At 38.9% G+C, this 26658-nt stretch overlaps 1 protein-coding gene across 6 annotated transcripts in view; it reads left to right on the top strand.

The window, feature by feature from the left end:
* LOC140158845 (SHC-transforming protein 1-like) overlaps window positions 1-26658 on the top strand; it is a 77087-nt gene that overhangs the window by 21826 nt on the left and 28603 nt on the right. For all 6 annotated transcript variants that reach the window (XM_072182097.1, XM_072182094.1, XM_072182093.1 and 3 more), the window contains exons 2-5: window positions 7174-7394; window positions 11395-11465; window positions 20233-20290; window positions 23678-23797. In XM_072182097.1, coding sequence (XP_072038198.1) covers window positions 7224-7394; window positions 11395-11465; window positions 20233-20290; window positions 23678-23797 — 420 coding nt within the window. In that variant the 5' untranslated portion in view covers window positions 7174-7223. The remainder of the gene's footprint in view (window positions 1-7173; window positions 7395-11394; window positions 11466-20232; window positions 20291-23677; window positions 23798-26658) is intronic.

The raw sequence follows: 26658 nt of genomic DNA, 5'->3' as shown, positions 1-26658 counted from the left end.
AGCCGGCATGGGGCTAACCCAGATCTTGATCAGGGTAGGCCCGATGCTGCTAAGCGCTAGGACGACGGCTGCGAGAGCATCGGACCCAGTGGTGCCATGGCGGATACCTCAGGGTCCTGCGGGAGTACTCCCTCTTCTGCTGGCAGGTAGTCGGCGAGCCACACAGTGGTTATGCCTTCTTACCCGCTTTCAGATGCCCGTCCTCAGTTACCGTCATCATCGGAGCATGATCACGGATACTGTGGGCGAGGAAAGGAGTCGGAAGCTGAGTCCGGTAGTGACATCACTACAGTCTCCTTCCCCGCTGCCCCGCGAGGGGAGCAACAGCACTGATCTTCCTCCGGACACCCCCTAAGGGGGAGTCCATGGAGGAGGCGCAGGGGATCCTTTCAGTAGGATGCTCAGCTGCTGCTTCCTCACAGGGGACGCCTGCACTCTCATTCCCGGCAAACCTCACGGGTAGATATCGTGGGGCTGTCGAGCTCAGTAGAGCTATGGCGCCGCGTGCTTGCACGCTTCCTCTGCGTGTAACGCAGGAGGACCACGGGACCTACCTGAGGGGATCCGAGAGGGAGCCAGCTGTCGTCAAGCGTATCACGCTCAGACAACATCTGAGCTCTTCCGCGAGGGGAGCCTATTAGCGGTGCTAACAGCTAGCCTCAACGCGAGCTCCATGGGCCTAGCCCATAGGGTGTCCACTCAGCGCCGGGGAGGGGCCTGCCACTCCAATCGCTCAACGCGATGGAAAGGCAGGGTCCTTTTTCTCTTTGGATGCTTCTGCGCCACGGTGGAGGACCGTGCAAAGAAGCTACCAAGGAGCACTCTGAAGAGGTCGGAAACTGCCCTTACCATGGGTAGGAGCTCCGACTTCAGCAGGCCGTGCACCACCAACAGTACCCGAGCCCACTACCTCTGCAGCACCCATTTCTGGGTGTCGCAAGGATACGGCGGGCACCGCGAGCTAGCCCCGAACCCGAGCAAGCGCTCTTCCAAGGGAAGCTAGGCAGAGCATTCCTGGGGGGCTCAGCGGTTTTTCCACAGGGGGATCTCCCAGTGGGCGACCGCTTATGGCTTTCACCCAGAGGTGGGAAACCATCTCTTTGGCGCCTGGGTATGGTCAGTGGTGAGTGGGGGTTACAGACTGGCAACCCAGTCTCCCCACATTCGTCTGCACATTTCAGAGGTCCACAGTAGTACCGTCAGACGGCCCCCAGCGTCGGGCACTACTGACAGGGATCACACAGCTTCTCACGAAGCGGGCGATTGTCCCGGTCTACCCCCGTTCTCTACGGTGATCTTGGAGCCATTGGCTCCAAGGAAGACCGGCGACGGAGCCCCATCCGAACCGCAGGCTGTTGAACACGTTCTTCAGGCCCAAGAGGTTCAGAATGGGGACTCTCGCCTCGGTGCTAGCCTGCCCCATCAGGGGCATGGGAACAACATCGCTAGATCTCTCGGACGCCTATCTGCATATGCCAATCGCCTCTCAAGATCGGAGGCATCTGCGCTTCTAGGTACAGGATCAAAATTACCAGTTTTGATACCGCCATCCGGCCTGTCCATCTCTCCCAGGGTGTTTAACACTCTTGGTCAGAGCGGTGGCAGCGTACCTGAAGCACAGGGGTGTCAACATCAGTTGCTACCTGGATGTTTGGCTCATATCTGGACGCACTCCACTGAAGACTACGGGTCTCATGGGGTTGATAGTCCGTGAGGGTGCGGACCCTGGATTTTTTTTTGATCAGCTCAAAAAGTCCAGCGTGGTCCCGCACGCAACACCACTATTTGTAGGGGCCCAGATCACCCTCACGGAGGGTTCGCGGTGCTCTCACCCGGCGGGTGATTTAACATGGTGCGGTGTGCCTGACTCTTGGCGAGTCTCGGGCAAAACCCGCTGTGGCATGGATGAAGGTGGTAGGCCTAATGGCCAGTATGGTAGACCTCGTACTGTACTGCCGTTTCTACGTTAGGCTTACCCAACTACACCTTCTAGCCTGCTTGCAGGCCCAGTCGTCACCCAATATCCCTCGCGGTTCCGTTGTCGGAGATCGCGCGAGAGGATCTCTGGTGGTGGACCCATCAGCCCAATTTGACCCAGGGTGTCAGGTTTCCTGCACCCCCGGTATGTCACGTAGTGGCGACCATAGCGTCAAAAAGCGGGGCTGGGGGTCCACATCCACGGAGACTCCGTCTCGGGCCTATGGGGGCCATAGAGACAGAGTTTCACATCAACCTCCCTCGCTTACGAGGAGGTGATCGTGGAATCACATACCGTTGTCCTGACGGATAACACAACCGTGGTAGCCTACCCCAACAGACAAGGGGACTACGGGCCACCACGATTGAGCCTGCATGCACGACACCTGATAGGGTGATGCAAGTTCAGGCAGATTACGATGGGAGCGATACACATCGCGGGCGTCACCAGCATCCTCGCGCACAATCTGTCACGAGGAAGGGTGTCGGGACCAGCAGAATGGTCCCTTGCTCCGCAGGTCGCTCAGACGATCTTCAAGGGGATGTACCACCCTCGAAAGATCTGTTCGCATCTCATCGCAATCATCCACTGCCGGTGTACTGCTCAAGGGTCGCGGACCCCAAGCATTCACCGTGGGCGCTCTGTCCATAGACTGGGGAGGATGACAGCTTATGCAGTCCCTCCGATCTCACTACTCATGAGGGTGGTGGCCAAGATCGGGTGGGAAGACTGCATTGTCATTCTGCTAGCGGCAAGGCCGCTGGCACTCCCAGTACCAGATCTACTCCGGATGCCGGAGCGGAGGTACCAGTCTATCACTAGAGCACCTGCAGTTAGCTGCATGGCCCTTACCAGGGAACACGCAGCGGAGGGATACTTTTCATCAGAAGCTGTTTTTCTCATCGCCGGGCTGACGGAAGTCTACCCTCCGTGCGTATAGCCAGAGTCTGGCTCCATACTACGCTTGGTGCAATGAGACAAATAGCTCTCCCGCTAGAGCCGCTGTGCTGCTAGGTCCGGAGTTTCTGACAGAAAAGTTCCAAGCAAGACTTCAGCGGGCCACTGGGGCCAGCTATAAGTCAGCTGTCCTCTCCATTCACCGAGGTTTCGAGGCGGTTAGACTATCATAGCCGATGGTTACCTTATTAGTCTACGCCTCGACGGTATGTTCAACGAGTGTCTACCAAAAGGAAAGTGATCCTCCTAAGGGATCCCAACACAGTCTTAGATTACTTTAAGGGTCACCCTTTTGACCTTCCGTCAAAAGCGGCGCTTAAATACGTAACTCTCAAGATGGCTTTCCGGTTTGGCGTTGGCTTCGGACGGCGGTGCTGAGTTGCACACGGTCTCGAGGTTAGCTTCCGTGTTCACAAACACTGGAGCGACACTGTTTCGGCGCTCTGTTCTCGTGACTACGCACGGGCGCGGTGCATACCGACATTCGTCCCTCTCCAATCCCCAGGGTTGGGCAAGGTTCGGCTGAAGCCAAAGATAGGCTGGGGTGTCCGATAAGGCGCTGCAGCACTATTTCTTCGAACACAAGCCTTGCGAGGACTCACGACCGCATTCATCACCCTTACAGAGCCTTTCGGTCCAGCCGCTGTCGCAATGGCTGGTCCAGGTGTTGGTGGGGTCCGGGGATCGCGAAGGTTTCGCGTCCCACGACCCACTCGACACGAGCTATCTCATCATCTTGGGTATACCGTTCGGTTGTCCCTTGAGGAGATCTAGCAGGCGGTGTCCCGGAAGCCACCTTCGCCCTTCTCTACGATACTTCCGTTTACGTTAGTAATCAGAGGCGGGCGGAGGTTTACCGGACATTGTTCGGCGATCATCATACGGTGGTGTACGGGTACCAGGTTTTCAGACTATACAGAATACTCAGCATGGTAAGAACCAGTGTCGCTATTCTTAACCACCAAACTTATTAAGTAAGGAGGTTTAGGTCTGTGATCGCGTGGTCTTTTTTGTTTCCCGACCGTTGGGGGAAGATATTTTCTGACCTCGCGAAAACCATCGTTACCGCTCCCGATCCCTGATCAGATGCTGACCAATCTTGTACCTCCATCCGTCGGTTACTTGCTAGATCGATCTTTCAGATGTTGATGCAAGAAGTATCTTAATCAACATCGGAACCGGTCAGATCGACCGGTGTACTGAGTCTAGTCCCAAACAAAATGTTTGGTAGACTCATAACCGGTGCGATCTTACCTTTCCGATGTTGATTATCCCGACCCCGCCACCCCTACAAGTTTGGTCCGAGTAGGGGATCCCAAGTCGGATAAGGGGCGATCATATGGTGTGGCGTCACCTTTTGGGTGAGTCCACCGGGGATCGGGGTTTTGTTATTTATTCATTTATGTGGGACAAAATGACTATTGGTTTTTCCGCATCTCGGGATCGATGCAAGAAGTATCTTAATCAACATCGGAAAGGTAAGATCGCACGGTTATGAGTCTACCAAACATTTTTGTTTGGGACTATTTATGTCTGTTAATCATGAAAATAAAACCAAAACAGTGTGCAGTATGTGTGATGTGTGTGTAAGAACTATTAGAAGTAGGGTACATTATACAATTTTAACCATAGGAACTTTAAGTTAACAAGCTGAAACTTTGGGGCAACATTTTACACCCTGCAAAAGAAGCCTGGAACAAGACACTGCAATTGAGTACCTACATTTTTCCAAAGTGTCCATCATTTAGTTAACTTTCAGCACTGTTATTTAGGTCTTGTCAAGTCAGTGACAATTCACACTACCCCTAAAGCCAATGGCTTCCTATTTGGCTTTAAAGTTAATAGCAAGGGCTAAATTGGACAGCTTAAACCATGTTAGGTTAATCCTTATCAAAAGAGGTAACATAGATAGGATAAAGTGAGATTGAAGCTAATACATGTACAATCCCATGGGCACTACTGCCTGAAAGTTCTTACAATGCCCCTGATTGGTAAAATTACACGATATAATCATCTGAGTAACCAATCAAAATAAAGCTTTTAGATCTCTTTGCAATTTTAAGCTTAATCTGCTTCAGCCCTGCTGACTATTCTAACCATATCTCTGATTGGCTCAATACATAATGCAACCCATTTTGTATCCAATCAAAGTAGTTCTTATATAGGCCAGTAATGCCGATGGGGTTCATGTCTGGTCATAGATAGAAGGCAGTTAGTTTAGTGTGCTAAAGGTACTCTATGTAATTGACAATCTGGTAGATCTTCTTTCTTTCTTGAATGTAATGCAATCCTAAGCTTCAATATGATATTCATAAGAACATTTTATGTTGCTTGTCATATTTGCTGGATGTCCTAATAGATAATGTAAGGCATCTTAAGTGGTCAAATCCTAATAAGCCCCATATAAGCATTAAAATCCATTAGAACTGTGTGTTGGATTTGTGGATTTACAATGTATTACAGGTCTTTGTGAAATTGGATACTGAAGGAAAATAAAATTTGATAGTTTATATGGTAGGGATGTAAAAATTATTATTAATACAAGGAACTTGGACTGGATTTCAATGTAATGAGGAGTGTTCGAGATTTTCCCGGGAGATTTTACTGCATGGAAAATTTTAGAGAGGGATATTTATTAGGTATAATTTTTTTAATGATATTCGCTGACTATTCTGAACAGTTTGTGTATTTATTTGTGGTTTCAAAGCACTATACATGAAAGCTTTACAAGTTTTATTTCTGCTGGTCTAAAATTTACGCAAATGTGTGAGAATAAAAACCTTGCAAGAATGTCCTGCTATGTCGGTACCAGTAATACAGAATCGCAGTGTGTGTTTCAGCAGTATAGTTGACTTGAAGTATGTATGTAATTTGTATTTTTATAATTAGGAGATTTTTTAAAGTTAGCATACTTGCTTATTTTCTTACTTATTTTGGGTGGTTTTCCTGAACCTCACCAGCTCTCCATGTCCTTGCGTCCTGAATCGAAGTTCCCAGATAAGATATCTGCAGACTCCAGTCCAGTGTCCTGCTTGAGTACATCTTCATATAAGGAATGGCCTACTAGGGATTCTTGCTCCATGTTTGGATGCGCAACTGATAAAATTGGCAACAGGTTCACTCTTACTGCAAATGTATGTCTTTAAAATGCAGATTATCTTCTGATTAGATAAAAAGTGAGTCACTTGATATTGGATTGTTTTATTTTACCTTTTAGATCTGAGCATATTGAATAGATGTAAACCATTGACCACATGTTCAGAGCGGCAGAGCGTGATCCCTTTTCCTCTCATTAACCACCAAGAAGTTGTTCACTGGACTTCATCCCATTTTAATATTGAGGCCAAGTACATTGATCTTAATTCTGGGTAGCACATGTTCATGTTGAAAAGGCTAAAGTACCAAAATAAGACTTCTCACATTCTGTAAAGATTTACATAATGGTGCTATACATGTATGGGCTCACCTGACATAAGTAGAATTTTAGCCACAACCTAAGAGTGCCCTCTCAGGGTTGTTGATTTTTTTGATTTAAAAAAAAAATTAAAAAAATCAGATTTTTTTGATTTAAATCGGATTTTTTTATTTAAATCGATTTTTTGATTTTTTGATTCCAAGAACTGCTATACCCCATGATAAAGTCAAAAGAGTACCATTGGAATGCTAGTCATAATGCACAATCTATACCAGGTATTTACAAAAAATCAAAACATGTTTTTACATGTGAAAATTTCAAAGAAAAAATTTGGTAAAATCATGGGAAAAAACCTGTTGAATTCTGCACCTTGAATATGAATTTTTAGCAATTAACAAAGTGACATCATAGAGGTATTTTAATTGTATCCAAAAGTTGTAGAAGCAATAAGAATGAAGTAAAACAGTCAACAGTCAACAATTATCAAAAATGGTAAAAAATGAAAAAAGTTCAATTTCAATCAGTGATTTTTATAAAAAAATCACTGATTTAAATCGGCATGATTTAAATCAAAATTTTACAGGAGGCTTCTGTAAAATTTCCACCAGCAAGTATTAAGGGCACATAACCGTAATTCGTTTAGGGATTTCAGAGGAGGGAGCTCTCTATTTGAACATGAACAAAGGAGCCCAAGTGCGCTATTAGGCAAATCTTCACGGTATATAATGCGTACAAGTTTGTATGAAGTCTAATGCATTGGTATATTGAATTTATTTCAATGTTGTAATCAGTTATGTATATTTTTTTCTGCTTCTTTTTACAGACCGAGAAAACAATCTAGACCAAGGGCTCACACACTACTTACTATACGCCATGGCGGGCGTATTTAACAACTTCAAGAAGAATAAAGGCCCCAACATGGTGGGGCAACGAGCTAATGAGGAACTGTGGACCAGAACAGGAACATTTGTCAATAAACCTCAGAGAGGGTGGTTACATACAGAAGAAAAGGTGAAAGCGGGTGGCATTTGCTATGGAGTTAGAGTAAGTTTGATATATTATCAGTTTATTATCGCCTACATGTATACTGTGAATTGTTGAGGGTTTGGGCAAGAAGGTCCTATCTGCAATAGCTGCCATGTATCATACATTTAGATGAGTACAATATATAGAATGCAGAAATTGTGAAATGTCTGTAGGGCAGCTATTGAAGATGGGCACTGCTCCCTTCATGTGTTGATTTAGCTATTTTGTTTTAATTTGATTAACAAAAAGCAAAAGCTACTTTCGCCCAAACTACCAAAAATCTTACAAGGAAAAGCAATGTGCATGCATGCATCCTATGTGCAGGTTCTTTTGCCGGTCCAGCAAAATCCCTGTAGATACTCCTCGGTGAACTTGTGTTTGGCACACAAGGGGTCTAAGGTTCAATCCCAGGATCACCAAGCGACTTCTTTGTTTATCTTCTCTCTTTTTTCATTCCTTTTTTCCCTTCCAATTCGCTGGCGTAGTGCATGTTAAAATATGACCGTTGCTAGGTCAACTGGCTCACGCTTTCTTTGTTTTGAACCACTGATCGAAATGATCACATCACAAAGCCTATGGCATATCAAAATTCGGAACAGGTGTATGAGCCCAGGCTTGAACCAGTAACCAATGGTTACTAATGTGTACTACGGCAGCGAAGATCAAAACCCTTGTCTGTGTTAGGATTAGTAGACAGATAGTCCAATTAAAAAATTTTCCACTTTAAATTGTATCTTTCAGGGAGTTGTAATTAAGTGGATTTGATCAAATGTGCACCAAAACGCTGGGAGAGTTGGGGTTTAGTCTACATTTAGAGCTAGAATTATGATATTATTTCTTACTATGTATAAAGGGTAGAATTAAGTCATTAACTACAGCAGCAGCTGAAACCAAAAACAACAAATTATCAGACAAGTGTATATGGAAAATCCATCAGCCTATTTAGTATTAAACATCGCTCATATTTATGCAGAATGCATTGGAGTTCATGTCCACGAGATTCAACGGTGCATAGTTCCACCATGCCAGCCACGGTATTACGGCTCGCGAGTGCCAGCCAGACAACGGACCACTAGACAAGCATGTGTCTAATATGCATGTCAAATTATGCTCTTATCTTGATTCTTAAAGATAAAGGGAAGACATTTGAAGAATATGTGACATTATTTTGTAGCCCAAGGGTATGAAATAAATATAAGCTTCCTACATGGTATTCTCATGGAGTGACAGATAGTGATAATTAGTCACATTTTGATTTGACTTTCTTGGAAACATCAGTTACATTTCTGAAATATATGAAATAGTTTCAACTACTATCCAAAGATCATCAGCCTTATCAGACCTGAAACTTTCAGTATTTCAGCATTTTTGTTGCTCAAATTTGTGTGTTTTCTTTTATTTTCAGCCCAATATGAGCTATTTTACCCCCAATTTAATACCATTTTTCTTTTCAGCTTTTTTTAGCATTTTCAGTGTCTGTTATTCACTAGACTTCTCCATAGCCCACTTGCCCATTCTGCATTATCTGGCATTAAGCATAAAACTCTGTTTTGTATTAATTTGTGCACAATTACTGTCACTAATTATATGAACTTTTTTATAACCATTTACTATGGCATAGTCTAGTTATTCACTTTATTTGTATTTTGGTAATCAGTGAGATTATTTACCGAAAATTTTTAACTTTAATATTTATTTGAAATAAATTTAATCCAACTTTTTGTTTTTGTTCAGGGTCATATCATAGGAAATTGTGGATATTTGTGCTATATTAGCACAACTTGTGGAAAGTAATTTAAAATTTGGGCTTAATTAGGGGCTTAATTAGAAAGCTAGTAAAAATTTCATATATTCTATTATGAATATGAAACTGGTTGAGGGTGGGTGTGTGGCTGTGTGCTGGGGGATACTCAAGTTTGGCTTGGGTAGGGATGTGCCACTAAGAATTTGAAAGTGGTCCCATGATCCCCCGGCCCCATCCACATAAAATGGGACCCATTGCCCCGCCCATTACTATACCAAAACTTATTTTTTTGGCCAAATTTAATGCAAATTGCCAAAAATTGTGGCAAATTTTCCAAATTTAGCTACAGTCAGGCAAAATTGTACACTGTGGCTCATTCACCTTCATGTTGTAGCCATTTTGCAATACAGAGCAGACGGTTCATTGAATCTGCTATATTTGTAAGTTTATTCTGGCTTATTGAAGTTAAATCAATTGTGTTTAGTAAATAGACTAAAGTGTAAATAATCATTGTGATGTTTAGAAGTATGTGGGCGTAAAATTATACAATATAATATTTATGGGTGGACAATATTTCGATGAAGAAGTTAATTGTTGGGGTGCTATTAGGTCCAAGTACAGTTGCTGAACCAGGCTTTTTCACACAAGACACAGGCCTAGGCTCTAGACATAAAAACTGGTAGTATTTCTCTGTGTGATAACATTGCATTTGAACCTCTAAAAGTACAGAATAAAATGAACAAACAATGAATGTAAGGAAAAAAACACCCATTCACAATGAGGAAACTATCACTTTTTTATTTTTTCAAAAGTAGCCCCTGATTGACCAGAATTTGAAGCTAGAAGTATTTGACGCTTAATTTTTAATTGATTTCATAACGTCCCAAACGTTCGAACTGGAATTTTTGTTGTGTGTGTTTTTTTTGTGACTATTTTTGTCAATAATCTTGGAATGATTTAGTTGCAAAAAAATCATCCGACACGAAGAAGCTCAACAAAGGTAATTTTCCACGTTTAAAAATTCATGGAGTTCTTGTCCGCCATCGTTAAATATTAAATTTAACTATATAACACGACTGTAGCATCACAGCTCTTCAATTTGCAATTAGACCTCATTGTTGGAGAAAGGAGTTTGTATAAGAGCTGAGTGAGAATGCACAAATTTTGGCATGCCAGTCACTTTTGGAAAAAAAACCCAATTAAAAATACCCTGAAAATGACTGATTCATCTAAGAAAAGTGGTCTATGGCCAAGCAAATAACCTTTTTTTTTTTTTTTTTGGGGAGGGGGGTCTATAGAAATCTGAACAGATCAATATCCCAAGCTATGTAGTGTGAACACAGCTACCCACTTAGAGCTCATATTGAAATACCCTACCACGTTTGCGCACAGAAAGAAGGCAGGATGCCCCTCGCTAAGCGCGCGCCTCAGGAAAGCTCGGTCATAAAACGGATGGATTATATGCATCAGTGATACACCCTGCCTTTTGAAGTGGTCCATGACGAATGGGAAGATTTACTCTGACTACGGCTCATCGCACAACCCAGGAAAGCGCTCCCTAATTTAAGTGGCTAATTGCAGTGTTACAATCACACAGGATTTTAACAAAGAAGGCTAGCACAGGAAAGCTGCAGGATGGCGCACACCTTCCTGTGTAAGGGAATTTCAAAAGAGCCCTTAACCAACATGTAGTACATTACATTTTATAACTTGAACATTCACCTTTAAAAGCAAAGCTCAATGAGGATTTCTTTGTGAGTTGTTGCATCCCTTTAACATGTTTAAAAAAAAAAAAAAAATAATGTCACAAACAATAATCAGCTGCAGCCTTGCTGGTAATATTCCTGTTGTTTGCAACAAGTGTAGAATTCCACATAGAGTGCATCTTTCTTTGAGGAAACAATTGAAATTATGAATTGTAATGATGTTTGAAAAAAATATTGATATTTTTCATGAAAAATAATGAAAATTTGTCACAGATAACCATTTTCAGGGATGTTTTGTAGGCGGCAGTATCAATCCCTTATAATACATTGCTAATGAATAGCCGGGCAATGGGAAACACTTAATTAATCTATCTTACGTTAGACCCATTACGTACTCCACCTACTATTACACAAATGAACTTATAAGTTGTTCAAATTCCTCCCAATGATCTATTAATAATTTACAATGATGTAAATGATACTAAAATGATTCAGCAAAATAATGAAGGTTATGGTTTACTCCAGTTTTTAAAAGTTACTGTTTCTGTGTGTTTGTTTGTTTTTTCAGTATGTTGGATGTCTTGAAGTAAAACAGTCAATGAGAACACTTCCATTTGAAATGAGAGGACAAGTTACCAAGTAAGTAGCACTATAAGCCATAATAGTCTCATATACAGTTGACACAGTTCCTTAACCTCTATGAACAATCACAGCTCAAAATTTGACCTTAAGTTGTGGGGTATGAGTTTTTGCACCCAATACATTCAAAGGTCATTCTGTGAATGTACACATACATTGGGGTTAAAGAACTGGCATAGTAGATGAGCATGTTTGAAATCCTAGTGTAACTTTGTACTTTGTGTACAAGAACCAGCAAGTCTCCAATATGACAGGTGGCAACCTACTACTTTTAACAGCTCTTTTCAGAGCCACCTTTTCATAACTTAATAAGAGACAATCTACTGGGTATATATTGGACAAAGGACTGTAATTCTGAACAAATTGATTGAGTGGAGTTGTAAATTTTTGTCTACAATTGTTATTTTATTTTTAAGAATTTCTTTCTTTAGCAAATTACCATATATGAAAATGACTTATGATTATTCATTCCTTCATGCAGAACCATGACAAGAGTCTATACAAATTTTACAGACACAGAATTTTATTGCACAAACATGGGCTAAAGTTAATTATAACTGGCCACCTCAAGATATTAAAATTAAGGTTAGAGTTTAGATTGAGGTTAGGCTAGGGTTATTATTATGTTGGTGGCTGGTGGCAATGATAATTAAGTTGCTCCGGAATATGACAAGTAAAGATCAAATACCACTGGTAAAAGTAAAATGTATCTCTGAAACTTTCAGTAAATTGAGCGCATACATCTTGGTGCATTGAGGCACACAGATTCATGTTAGATGTATTTTGTGATGTTCTTGGATGCAGTACATGCATCATATTCCAAATAAAATTTCTTTTCTTTTATGATATTTGATTACTTGAGAGGAAAATATTCAATATTTCTAAAATTATCCACATTCTAACAATAGAATATCAGTCTATATAGAAATAATTATTACATTTTCCTAAAGTTTCCACCCATGTTTATTTTTTACCAAACTAAATTTAGATTCAATATTTGAATCATTTATTTTAGTCATTCAAGGTTTGCAGGAGCTCAGCCCATTTATTGGGCACTTTCCAAAGTTTTTATGAAAAAAAAATTCCAGGGTTATAATTAATTTAGAAGAGGTTAATTTTAGAACGGGGTGATCGGAACGTGATCGGAACCGGATCGTTCCCTCCTAGAAACAAAAACCAGAAACAGGAAGAACAGGGAGGTGTGGGCAGGAAGGTTATGTATTACTCCTATATCAGCACTGGGGACCGATTAGCCTCATCTCACAACAGATTTCAGACAAGGGTTCTTTCTTTTAAAAGGGGTATCGATCAACCCTCTTAGTCTTAGGACCATGCAAGGATTTTTACAAAGGGATTAACCGTGTCGCAATCAGTAGTATTTTTTTTTTCAATTCAAGTGTAATTTTGAAATTGACCGGTGGATGCTTTGATGTGGGAATGATACCCAGAATGTATTATAACTCTGGAGTTCATAAGTTCACTCAATTCTGTCATAAAGGAGTCTTTGGCAGGGAGGGGCACTCATGTACAATGTAGTATGGTACACGCCAAGTGCCAAAGAGACCCATTATTTTAGTCCGTTGTCACCCAAAGACCCCATATTTTTCCAAATTTGTCGTTCATGTATTACGCACAAGGCCTACGCCTACAACACGCTACAAACGTGTGGCGTGCCTAGACAAACGTGTTGTGTGTTATTAATTCCTGACGTGGGGTCATCTACCGCTTGAAAGATTACATCCAAAATCATGTGATTGTCCAATCAGATTTTGTGTTTCCACACTAGACCACACCCACTGAATAAGAATCTTCTAGAGATGAAAAACTTACTAATGTTAGTATTGCTACTAATGTTATATTTATAGGTTAATAAATACGTATCACTTGTTGACAGTGAAATTGTACAAAATAATACCCGCGTACTGAGATGTTGATGTGTCTAATGCACAAGCCCCAAAGGGGGGAGTGCATTAAATGCATCAACATCTCAGTACAAGTGCATTATTTTGTACAATTTCTCGAGAAACAAGTGATACGCATTTATTAACCTATTTCATACACGAGAAAAAAGTTTTTTTTGCTATTTTTATAACAAAATTGGCACTAAAAATGTTGAAAAATATGAGCAAATATATAATGCATCAACCCGCAAGAAAAATGAATCGATCCTACACGATGCGAACGCGTGCGAAAGCACTGTGCGTAGTATGCCGAGTGTGCGCCTGTGCAATTATACAATATTAATGCACTCCGCATATTTTTCTAATGGCTTTTCTGATTGGCTATGTGGTTCTAAGAGTGTATGAATAATAATTATATGAATTATGATGCATATAAAAGGTTATTATTTCTTTCAATAGTATATATTGCTTGAGATTGACATTATGTATCAGTGTGGACCAACAGTGTCAGTCAAAAGTTCTTTACAGTCATAGCATGTTATATCACTGTCAAATCGGTAGGAAATTGAAATTGAAATTAATTTTCAAAATAGTTGTGTGATGTTTGCAAGTTCGGAGGGGTTCTGGTGTAGTTCAATCCAGGAGAGCTAAAAATATGTTGGCCTTAGGTCAGGTATGCAATTATAGGAGATGTGCAGGGGTTTAGGTATGCCTAGGTAGGAGGCACCACTCTATCACATTCACTAAATATAAGAACATGAAGAAAATTCTATAGACTTTAAAAAATATTTATGCGATTTCTAACGGGATAAGGTCACTTACAGATTAATGATATTTAAAAGTAAAAAATGTAGAAATGATATTTATGCACCAAATATATATTGTTCAGTGGTGCTAGTCTTTCCCCAAATGAAGATATGAATGAAGTCGTTCATGCTTTGCAAAGATTAAGTGACTTCATCGTTGACAGTCCTGATGAAGTCAGAGACACATCTGATGAAAGCTCAACGCCTCGTACAGATGACAGGCTGCACTAGTACTGTGATAACAGATGGCGCACTTCATAGAAATACTATGCGGTAGAAATCCGTCTACAAGTATGCCTCTATATGAGGGTTTTTTTAGATGAAAGAGATGAAAGGTAGACACAGTGACACCTTCCACAACTGATACAGGTGGCTGTACAAACATGTATTATTGTAAGATCAATCAATTGTAATGTTTTTGTGGATGGTGTCTGCCTTTCATCTCTTTCATAAAAAAACCCTCATCTAGAGGCATATGCTTGTAGTCGGAATTCTATGGTAACTTATTAAAGATTAAACTCACAAATTGCAGTAAAACTAATTCTGTCATGTAAACTGAAAAAGTAAGTAAGCATGCAAACAAGTTCCAAAAAAGTAATCAAGCAAGCACGTAAGTCAAGTAAGGTTTTAATGAATCATCAGCTATAAACATGTACAAGACAAAAGGACAAAAGTTCAGATGTAATAGTTCAATTATCAGATATAAATCCGGATTCACATGAATGCTTTTGTTTACACTTGACAATCTTTCTTTCAGGGTGACTGCCTATCAAGTCAAATTCACAGTATTAAAATGAAATCGCTTGTGCATGCAGGCTACAATTGATGTCATATGGAGTAGTTTCTTATAGGTATTACATCATGTGTTACCAATGTTTTTAGTAGGAATGATTGAAAACTTTCACCTAGGTACAAAAAAGGAAAACAAAGTGCTGTTACTGCCCACTTCCTTTCCTGTATAGAGTTTTGTGATGTATATTAATGTGCCATAGGATGTTGCAACTATTTGCCACATATTATAGGCATATCCGTTTTAGGGGCATAGGGTTAGCCGAATTTTCCATTGAATGCTCTGAGGTATTATGGTAAAATTTTAAAAAAAAGTGTTAAATTTGTCAAAGATGACACTCATCGGTTCAATGGTTTTTCACCTGAACATGTCTAAAGCAGGGTGTTTCTCACTTTTCTTTTCAGAATAATATAATCAAGTATTGTCCCCTGGGAGGGGCCACATTGTCCCCTGGGAGGGACCACATTGTCCCCTGGGAGGGGCCACTTGTATTTCAAGTTGTATATTTCCTGCGCGTACAAGACTTTTTACAAAACTAGTTTGGTTGGAAGTGTCCTATAAATAAAATATTTTGCAAAAATGTTTGCCAAAATAAAATTTTCAGTTATATTTTGATAACATTTAAAAAATATTTAATTCAACATTTAAATGTTATTTTAACATTTTGAAACTAAACCAAAATAGTTTTATAACAGGTTTATATTATAAGAGGTTTATAATATTTTAAAATTTTTTGCTGTGATCTCTACATGTATGGTTTTGTGATCCTACCATGGAACTGTCATAGTTGTCCAGAGCAAATCATAGGTTAATGGCCATCAACACCCAACATCTCGGATCTTGTTTTTCATACCAAGTCTGCTGGTCAATGATGCGATTATTTGTTCAGGCATTTCCGGTGCCTTGGGCACGATACAAGTTTGCAAATAAGATTTGTCATCATCGTGATACCATATTGTATATTATATTATAGGCACGGTCCAGCAAGCAGTATAAGTAAAAGGCTAAGTCTGGTCACTACATAAATCGGTTAACTCACCTATTCAAAATTGTATTAATTTTTCAGTGACCCGTGATTCACTGCTGATGGTATCTGGGTTAATTTGCCCAGAGAAATTATTTTCCACCATGGAAGTACATGTAGAATAGAAATACAAGTGGAGCAAAATCCAATCGTAGATGAGACGCTAGTTAATATTTTTGACAACACACTTGAAGAAATTAAAGCCATATTATAACATTTCTTTAAAAATAGATTAGTATTTATTTTCCATAAAATGTTAGCTTTTACTGTCAGATATGTCCCCTTTTAATTTTGAGCCGAACAAGTAAGGTAAAGCAAAGAAAATTGGAATTTACTACTAGTACTAGCGCCAATGCATGTTACTCCGGCGGTTGTAATACAGTTGCCAAACTCGAAGTGAAACAAATTATACATTTATCAAACTATAGAGAGTTGCCGTGTTTTCAAGCGGAACGGACTACAATAGTGTTTATAACGTGATTCGCACCGCCGTATTCCTCATTCCTTTGATTTGGTCAATGACCCTATTCGTGCTACATTCTACAAAATAACATTTGCTAATTATTGCGCGAGTGTTGGTATTCTGAAAATTGTAAACGGAGTTTAGGTTTCCCTCCAAGATGGCGGGTAACCCAAAACACGGGAACTCTCTATTGTAGAGACCCTGATCTGTACTACATTTGTAGTTTGTTGGACCTTTGTTGCACACATACAAGATGAACATTTATGGACACACAAGTAAACAACAACAAAGGTAACGAGGATGTGACATTGGGAAAATAACTTCCTGGAAGTCCAGGTCAGCAACATTTGTTACCTTATTGTTAGCAGTCAGAAAATGTGCCAAGTTTTATTCATTTAATGCAACTAGCCATGCTGAATGACCGTACACATTAAATGTATTTGTGTTCCAGGAGTTTTGTTTTGTAAATACCAGTCTTTCAGTTACATAAAATTTAATATTTTGAAGAAGAAATGATATAATCAAACGTTTTATCTCCCTTTAAACATTTAAAGGCATATTCACAGATTTTGTGGGGGTGGTGGACTGAAATTGTTAGAATGTTCTTATGTGGTAGTCATAATTTAACATGAAATACCAAATGAAAGTTGCAACATGTTTATTTTGACAAAAAATAATGACAATGTATGAAAAGTACAATGTTTTCCAAGGTTCCTTTGACAGCGTTAACCATTGCGTATACGTGCGCGACGTCAAGCGTGTGCATTGGACCTTGTGCAAAATAATACGTGCTAGATGGCTAGCAGTATGCTTAATTTGTAAAAGGAAATCTGAATAACATTATAATGTATCCGAATTGTGTTCAACAGCTCTTGCTACTCAAATGAGTATGTATCATTCTTTGATAGGGTTTATGTTTCATTTGTAAAATTTCATGCAAACAAATGCAATTGATTATTTGTTAAATGATGTTAAACATACCTAACAATGACGTTTCATGCATCATAGCACTTTCTCAAATCGACTGACCAATTTTCCCAGTCCTCCTCGTCTGCTTCCTGTCGGAGCTTGACGTTGGTGGCGCTGTTTTAGGTGGTTTTAGGAGTTGGTCATAGAAGTGATTTCCTTCATCCCGGTTTGTTATTTTGTGTGAATAATTTGTAGTTGGAAGTTCATACTAAATAAAATTCATTGTAGCAGTCAAAATTAGGTAAGCTACAACCCATGAAAAGATATAATTGCAATTGAAACTCAAAATCTGTGAATGTCCCTTTAAGATGTACTTTTTTACACCATGTTTGCCAAGCATTCATGAAAATAAGTACACTAAACTTGTACACTTGAGTTATCAATATGGTTTAATTGTAGGTGTAAGACATGTGGATAAAGTAGAAAAAAAAAGATCTAAAAATAATCTTACCGTATTAGAGCTAGAGTTAGAGCTAGAGTTAGAGCTAGAGTTAGAGTAATTAGCAGTGTTCGAATTAAGGAAAAATAAATGGTTGTCCCATGGACAACCAGATTACAATTGCGGTTGTCCGTCTAAGTGTTTGGTTGTCCATAGGCCTACAAAGGTGACTTTTGGCTACAGATTTATGGTTGTCCGGCGGACAACCGAATCAGTATTTTTGGTTGTCCGACGACTTTTTTAGTTGTCCCGGGCGAACGGACAACCAAATTTTCGAACGCTGGTAATTACAGTTGCACATTGACTTTGTGACTCTTTTCAAAGTACACCGATTTTTATGGAAACTTAATAGGTCCACAAAAATGTTCTATAGCCCCTTTCTGGACATACCCAAATTTTGATTTCCAAAAACATTTGCGCGAAATTAATGAAAATCATACTTACCAAGAAAAAAGTTTTTAAGAACGTCTCAAATGTTTGTACTGGGAACACCTAATAGTACACATGAGTATGTATACCTGGTATTGATTGCAGATCGGAACTACTAGAGAACAGTTGCCAACATGCTTAACAAATTAATGACATCAGTTGGTGGTTTGTATTGGTAGTATTAAATTTACCGTAATTATATAGCCTCCATTTCCTGTAGAATAAAAATACCACTTTTTTTTTGAGAATGATAATTTGATAAACCTCAAGTAATTTTATAAATAGATCAGCAGCAAGTCTGATTATAAAAACTATCTGAACAATGCTGACGGCGTAGATTGAATATTTGAAAAGAAGGTGTTTGGAAAAAAGTGGAGTCGCAGGAGTAACCAAAAATGAAACAATATTTTTGCAGACATACTTAATTTTGTGACGAACAGTGACCATCATTTTCACGCTAAATTTTGTGAATCCAGAAATATGAAGGCGGGTTGGAGGGGAGCATGACTAGCCGGTGTTTGCACTCAAATATGGAGACAAATGAAACCAACATGGGATGGGTTCTATAAAGTGGCATAGCGTGGATCATCACATTGGGGGGGGGGCACCGACCATGATGGGGGGCACCGGGTCTGATTAGGGGCACAAGCCGTTTTTCGGCAATTTTCCTATGGGATTTTTTACAATTTCAGATCGATTGGGAGGGGGCACATGCCCCCCGTGCCCTATAACGCTATGCCACTGGTTCTTTAAAGGAGTTCCTGAGGAATAAGGGGTGCCATTTCCACCCCATGTGCATGATTTTTCTTGGGGGAAAAAACCCAAAACTTGCATTTTGGTATATTATTGGCTTTAACTCAAGAACCGCAAAGACCTATGGAACTATAATAATGTGATTATAAATTGTCTTTCTTGACTCACTTCCTTATAAGATAAATGTATTGATATTTAGAATACAGCAGTGTCTTAGGCAAATGGCCAAAAGTGGAGAAATATGGCACCTGCAATGATAAAGAGTGCCATCCCACTCACATATAGGGCACCTATCTAATTTTATGATGCATAAATTATCTGGAAGTCATAATGAATACTTTGATCATGTTTCAAGCCAATATTCTGTAACATAAAACTGTTATGAACATGTATGCATTGTTTAACATATTGGTGACAATTACATATTTTTATTAATGAACACTTTCAAGTCAATATTAGCTCATTTAAACTATACTGATTATTGATAAAAACAATACAATCCAAAGAAATTTAAAATGTGTATTATAAAAATCGTATGTCTTATTATTAGCCTCAAACAAAATGTACTTTCACTAAAGAAATTGAAACTAAAAAACTGCATTGTGGGAAGTTTAATATAATTTATCTTCTATATCTTCAGCACCTGTGAAAGCTATTTGTTTATCAAAGCAATAATAAATTCAAATACGAAGGTGTGAACGATATCTTGTCATTCAAAAAATGATCAATTATCGTATGTATTATTTAAGGGTGGTGTATTCAGATCGTGTACACTATAAGTTATTAGGTCACCATGACATTATTGTGTGGAGCAAACGGGTAACTTGTACAGTGAATTCTGGTAGAAAATATTGAAATTGCATTCAATTAGCATTTACACCTTCATCCACACATGTCTAAGAATCTGTGAATTTATATTCAAAATTAGAAACATTCAAAATTTAGCCATGTATTGTATTCTTCAATTTTGAAAGAATAAAAAATCCTAACTGGTATGAGTCCTGGGTATCTGAAGCATGAATAACATATATCTGCAATTGTTAATGTATGAACGTAAAAACGTAATAATGAAGCCCTTTGGATTAAAGAAAGTTGGCCATTCATTTTCTGAATTAGAAAGTGGTAAATGTCATTCTTGCTAAAAAAAAGCTTCTCATAAATTTGTTTTCTTTTGTGTTTTCCTATTTTAACAGAGAGGCTATTTTCAGAGTGTGTGATGCAGCAGGGTTTAGGTATAATAGGAAAAAGAAGGTGAGTAACCATGGAAACCAAGAACCTAAAAACAAGGATATGTGAACTGCCATCAGTGCCCAAATACATTGCTGAGCTCAAAATATGGTCACTCCTAACAAATCATCTGAAAGTTAACATTTCACTTGTCCCCTCCAGATTTCACTTTTCCCCTCCAGATTTCACTTTCCCCTCCAGATTTCACTTTCCCCCTTCAGATTTCACTTTGCTCTCCATATTTCACTTTGCCACCTCCAGATTTCACTTTCCCTCCAGATTTCACTTTCCCTCCAGATTTCACTTTCCCTCCAGATTTCACTTTCCTTCCAGATTTCACTTTCCTCTCAGATTTCACTTTCCCCCTCCAGATTTCACTTTCCCCTCCAGATTTCACTTTCCCCTCCAGATTTCACTTTCCCCCTCCAGATTTCACTTTCCCTTCCAGATTTCACTTTCCCCTCTAGATTTCACTTTGCCCCTCCAGATTTCACTTTCCCCTCCAGATTTCACTTTCCCCTTCAGATTTCACTTTGCTCTCCATATTTCACTTTGCCACCTCCAGATTTCACTTTGCTCTCCATATTTCACTTTGCCACCTCCAGATTTCACTTTCCCCTCCAGATTTCACTTTCCCCTCTAGATTTCACTTTCCCCTCCAGATTTCACTTTCCCCCAGATTTCACTTTCCCCCTTCAGATTTCACTTTGCTCTCCATATTTCACTTTGCCACCTCCAGATTTCACTTTCCTCCAGATTTCACTTTCCCTCCAGATTTCACTTTCCCTCCAGATTTCACTTTCCCCCTCCAGATTTCACTTTCCCCTCCAGATTTCACTTTCCCCTCCAGATTTCACTTTCCCCTTCAGATTTCACTTTCCCCTCTAGATTTCACTTTCCCCCTCCAGATTGCACTTTCCCTTCCAGATTTCACTTTCCCCTCTAGATTTCACTTTCCCCCTCCAGATTGCACTTTCCCTTCCAGATTTCACTTTCCCCTCTAGATTTCACTTTGCCCCTCCAGATTTCATTTTCCCCCTCCAGATTTCACTTTGCCCTTCATATTTCACTTTGCCACCTCCAGATTTCGCTTTGCCCAATCAGATTTCGCTTTGCCCCCTCCAGATTTCGCTTTGCCCCCTCCAGATTTCGCTTTTCCCCTCCAGATTTCGCTTTTCTTTGTGCTGCCACTGGGCTTAAATAATGTTAGGTGTGGCTCTCTTTGTTGCACTCTATAATAATGTTGTTTGTTTCATACATCATATTTTTAGTACCATACATTAACACTACCATAATATAATCTCCTCAAATAGTAAGAGTTTTCTATTTTTATTTCCAACCATCGTTGCCAAGACAGGATTTTGCTAACCTGATGTGGTTATGGTTATGGCTTAGGTTTCAATATAATTGATGCTGGGTTTCGATGACAAGAATAATTTTACCATTCTGATATTGCAGGTATTTTAGGTTGTTAATGGGTAGTGGGGCACTAGTTGGGTTGTAGAGTGATTCTTACTCTTAGGGATACACCGATCTAGATCAGGGGCGATCCAAATCGGTAGATTTCAGTCAGATCAGTTCTGAATTGGGATTGGGGAAAATCGATTTATTTTCCGATCTAATGACGGATTAATTATTTTCATGCAATATCAGTATTTAGGCTTCAAATTTCATTATAGCAATTGGCTAACATGTTGTATTTTACCGGAAAAGTTGTTTATCAGAGGTTTTCTTGAATTTAACTACCGTATTTCGTCAAATAGTCGCCCCCCTCAAATAAACGCCCCCACCACTTTTTTCAACCAAGATGTTTAAAAAATGCTGATATTTCCATGCTATCTTGTGTAGTAAGCTTACCAAGTTATCCACATGGTCGATATTAATAGTGTCAAAAATTGGCGAAAATCTGGATTGGAAACCCGGAAGTGAACCAGAAGTCAGTGTTTCTAGTTCATAGTTTGTCATTTTAGCGTGAGTTTTACGTTTACCTAATGATTTTAACGGGAATTATTGTTCTAAAATTGACCTTGAATAAACGCCCCCCCTTTGGGAAAATGTAACGCCCCCCGGGGGCGTTTATTTGACGAAATACAGTATTTTCTGTCAGTCACAGGGATCGGAATCCTATCGGCCGATTTAGAAAACAAACTGATAGGTGATTAGCTGGTTCAAACAAAAGGGTGGATCGGCGCATCCCTAGTGATTAAGAAAAAGACTTCTTTAAGGGATCCAAAATGAGCGTTTATTGCGTTTCGACAGTATTTTTTGTTGGACATGAGAGCACCTCAGACCTATCGAATTGCATTGTGAATACGAAGCATGTCTTTCTGATATCAAATAATTTTCTTTTTTTTTAAATCACAATATAATACAAATTTTATGACAAATTATAAAAAATGTGATATTTTTCAAATTTTTGATATATAACAGTCCTCGAAGTAAATTATATAAATCTAATGATATATTCTTAAAGTGTATGTAGCAGGAAGGAAAAGCCGACGGTCAATTGAAAATTTTGATCTTTCATATTGAAGATATGGATTTTTTTCCCAAAAAGACCAAATTTTTTTTTTGGTGTTTTGGGAAAAAATCCATATCTTCAATACTGAAAGGTCAAAATTTTCAATTGATCGTCGGCTTTTCATCCCACCTACATACACTTTAAGTATAAATCATCAGATTTATAAAGTTTACTTCAAGTACTGTTAAATATCAAAAATATCAATTTTAATGATTTGCCATAAAATGTGTATCAAATTGCAATTTCAAAAATCAAAATTATTTGATATCAGAATGACATTCTTCGTATTCAGAATGCAATTCGATATGTCTGATGTGCTCTAATGTCCTAAAATAAATACTGTCCAAACGCTCATACCCCAGCCCTTAATAGGTTTTTCAAATGGTCATTTTCATTTGCCCTTGCATCACTTTCCCTTCAATCAGTGGTATCAAAGGTTTAATTTGAGAAATCCAGAAAAAAGATAAAAGCACAAAATACTGTCTCATATATGTGTAAACTTACAAACCAGATGATTTCAATAACACTTTTGAAAATCATTATAGTTTCCCTGCAAATTCTATGTTCACACCTACTTTGCAACTTGGACCATAAAATAAGCATATTTACCCTACATGTACATGACACAAAATATTAAAATAAAAACTGCATCTGGCATCTTCTGTTCTATGCAAATGTACTGGAAACAAGCATGTTTGGTCTCAGCCTTTATATTATATTATGATATTTATAATACTTGTAAAGCCTTTGCATGTAAAATGATATCATATTGACACAGATTTTAGAGTGGATTCACTGGATTGTATTGTTTTTCTTTTGCAAGTATAAGTACTGAGAACCTTACTTTGTACTCGTAATTCTAACACGTCGTTCTGTATTCTTTCTTGCAGGCTCCCAAAAATATTGGCAAAATTTTAGCAGATTCACCCAATATTCAGTTTGGAGCCGCAAATGTCAATCTTACCATCTCAACAGCTAGCATTACACTTACAATAATGGAAACAGGCAAGGTAAGCTAAGGACAACAGATACAAATATTATCAAATGAAATCAAGAGAATTACTTACAGAAATTAACATTCAGTAAGAAAGTTAAAAGAATTCATTATTTGAAGGAATATTCCATACTTGATATGGTTCAGCTTAAAGGCCAAATGTGTCTATTTTAATAAAATATTCAGCTAATTGTTCCTGCCTTTTGATGCAAGAAGCCTTATGCAGTGTGAGAGGTTTTAAACATTACATGTAGCAAAATGTGAAGAGTGAATATTTTCTAGTCTAATGAACTCTTTTATTTTCTTAATTAGTTTGTTCTTTCGAAGTACCCATGTACATGTAAGAGAGGTAAAATGTAAAGGCCAGTATAAAAGGGCATATCATACTAAGCAATCGCTAGGAGCATAGCATTTTTATGACGTCACAATTGTCGCTGATCGGCAGAGCGACTACCTGCCGATATCTAATCAATAAGGAACTAGCATGCCCAAGCCTCAAGGTACAAGCCAGTTGACTTCAAGGTAACTTTGATGCTCCTACCCTTGCAAACAATTGTACGCTGCTGGCGATTGTGAATGCGCTACCAGCGTTTGACCACTAGCGATTTTTAAATCTCACGCTGCGAATGTAAATATGATATGCCCTTAAGGCCGACATTATGTGCGCAATTTTCCATTTCAACAGACACAAGTTTCACAAGACATGTATAGGTTTATGACATTTCTTGTCAAATCAGGTAGGTTGACATTGAATAATTTGACAAAATTAAAGTTAGAAGGTGACAAGGAATCGAACCAGCACACTAATAATCCTTGGTCATGAGTCATAATAATGACATGAATCAGATAAGTACTGCTACAGTTTGTCCACTCTGAAGTACAAAGTAACAACGCGCGCGTATACATCGCGTTAACAGTGCGTAGTGCTGCGTCTCTGCTGCAGGTATGCGTGCCTTCAAAGTCGGCACAATGTGTGCGTCCGTGTCGGTACTTTGTACTTCAGAGTAGACTGACTGTAGAAATGGTTCTATTCTTACATTGTAAGTATTTAAGTAGCCATTAGTGTTGAAGATCAGATTTCACCAGATCCAAATCAAATTCTTGTGTTCCCCAACCTTCCATCTATCAGGATGTCTTTTTTAAAGATATTTCTTGTTGGCATTTTAATTCAAGAGACAAATTGTGAGATTTGGCATCACCACAGTGGCACAGTAGGGTATGTGGAAATGCAAACAAAAAACATGTGGAATGATTGTGATAAATCTGATATTTTTTCTCTCTTTTCAGACAAATTGTCAATTGTAATCATTAGTTACACATGATTTATAACTCATTTTTTCATTGATCTATTAAAATGTCATGAGTATGAAACATCTTGCTCTATTTAACCACAATTTGGTATGAATTGCAGCACATTTGTAAGAACTCTGGGGATTTGCATAATCAGCGAAGAAACATGTCCATCATTATCAAGACCTGCTTCAATGAGCCATATGATGGCATTCAAACATCAGGCATAAAAGAGGAACCAGTATGCATGTGAATTCATCTGTATGGATTATGTAAAGGTTATCCAACCAATGAACCTGAAACAGCTCAACATCCATGAAATAAAACATGAGTGCCAGAGAGATCTAGAGCAAGCATAATTTTTGCTTTAATTGTATGGCAAAATGCCGCACATAACATGAGATATACAATGTTGAGATGTTTTCACTAGATTATGCACTGATGTTAGCATCGGAAACTCGATAGGGAATGTGTTTAATCAATCAATCAATCAAAAGAGCTTAACCCTAATTCCTAAAAGGGTTGCTTTTTGGCAGAATATCTGGTTGTCACTTTTTGACCATGGGCCTTACTAGCTAATGAAACCTATGAGATGCCTTACTAATGAAACCTAGAACTACAATCTACGAAAAAAGTCCTTGGAACGCTTGGTACACTCTGTCGAAATCCCGTGCAGAATTTTATATGATCATGGAAATGACGTATATTTTGCCTGGAAACAAGCATGACATCTACAGCAATGATTTACCCTTCCCCTCTCCCCATCAATCAATGTTGGAACACATTGGGAAACCGCTGAAGACATTGGCATTTCTCAACATTGAGCGGGGAGAGGGGGTGAGAGTTTTCCGTTATTTACACGCAAGCGTTCCAAGACATATTTCGTTGATTGTCTCTACCGAATGCAAAATATTTCATATACATTTCGTTTTTGTGTCATAACTCAAAAACGGAATGTCGTATGAGCTTCATACTGCACACGATTTGAGAGTGGATATTTGGCTTTGGAATCATAACAAAATTGTTGAATAAGAAATTGGTTTATTTAGGAAGTGGTCACTGAAACCATCCCCTATGCTAAACTACACACGTTTCATAATTATGGCTCTAAACTGCTCTAAAATGTCATTTTTGTCCCATAACTTGAAAACAAAATGTAGTATGAGCTTCATATTGCACACGATTTGGAAGTATATAATATTCCTTTGAATCATAATAAAATTGTTGATAAAGAAGTTGGAATATTTAGGGAATGGTCACTGAAAACACCTCCTTTGCTAAATTACACACGTTTAGTAATTATGACTCTCTACTGTATGATACTGAGTCAAATCTCGTTTTGTCTCCTAATTCAAAAACACTACAAATATAATTTTTAAAGAAATATTACAATGTTTGCAGCATGTTTTCTAAAATGTTTTTGAATTTTATTAAAACGTTCTGTACCCTTTATAATATAACCTAACATGTAAATGTTTTCTGTAAAACTTGCGTTTGCTGAGTATAGGCCTATCCGAACGAATCAGAAAGATTATGATGTAACAATTTGAAACAACTCATTTCTGAATATTATTTATAATAAAATAC

The sequence above is a fragment of the Amphiura filiformis genome, chromosome 8, assembly GCF_039555335.1.
Source record: "Amphiura filiformis chromosome 8, Afil_fr2py, whole genome shotgun sequence".
NCBI classification, from domain to species: Eukaryota; Metazoa; Echinodermata; class Ophiuroidea; order Amphilepidida; family Amphiuridae; genus Amphiura; species Amphiura filiformis.
Note: the sequence above shows the minus strand (reverse complement) of the source record. Positions and strands in the feature narration are given on the sequence as shown.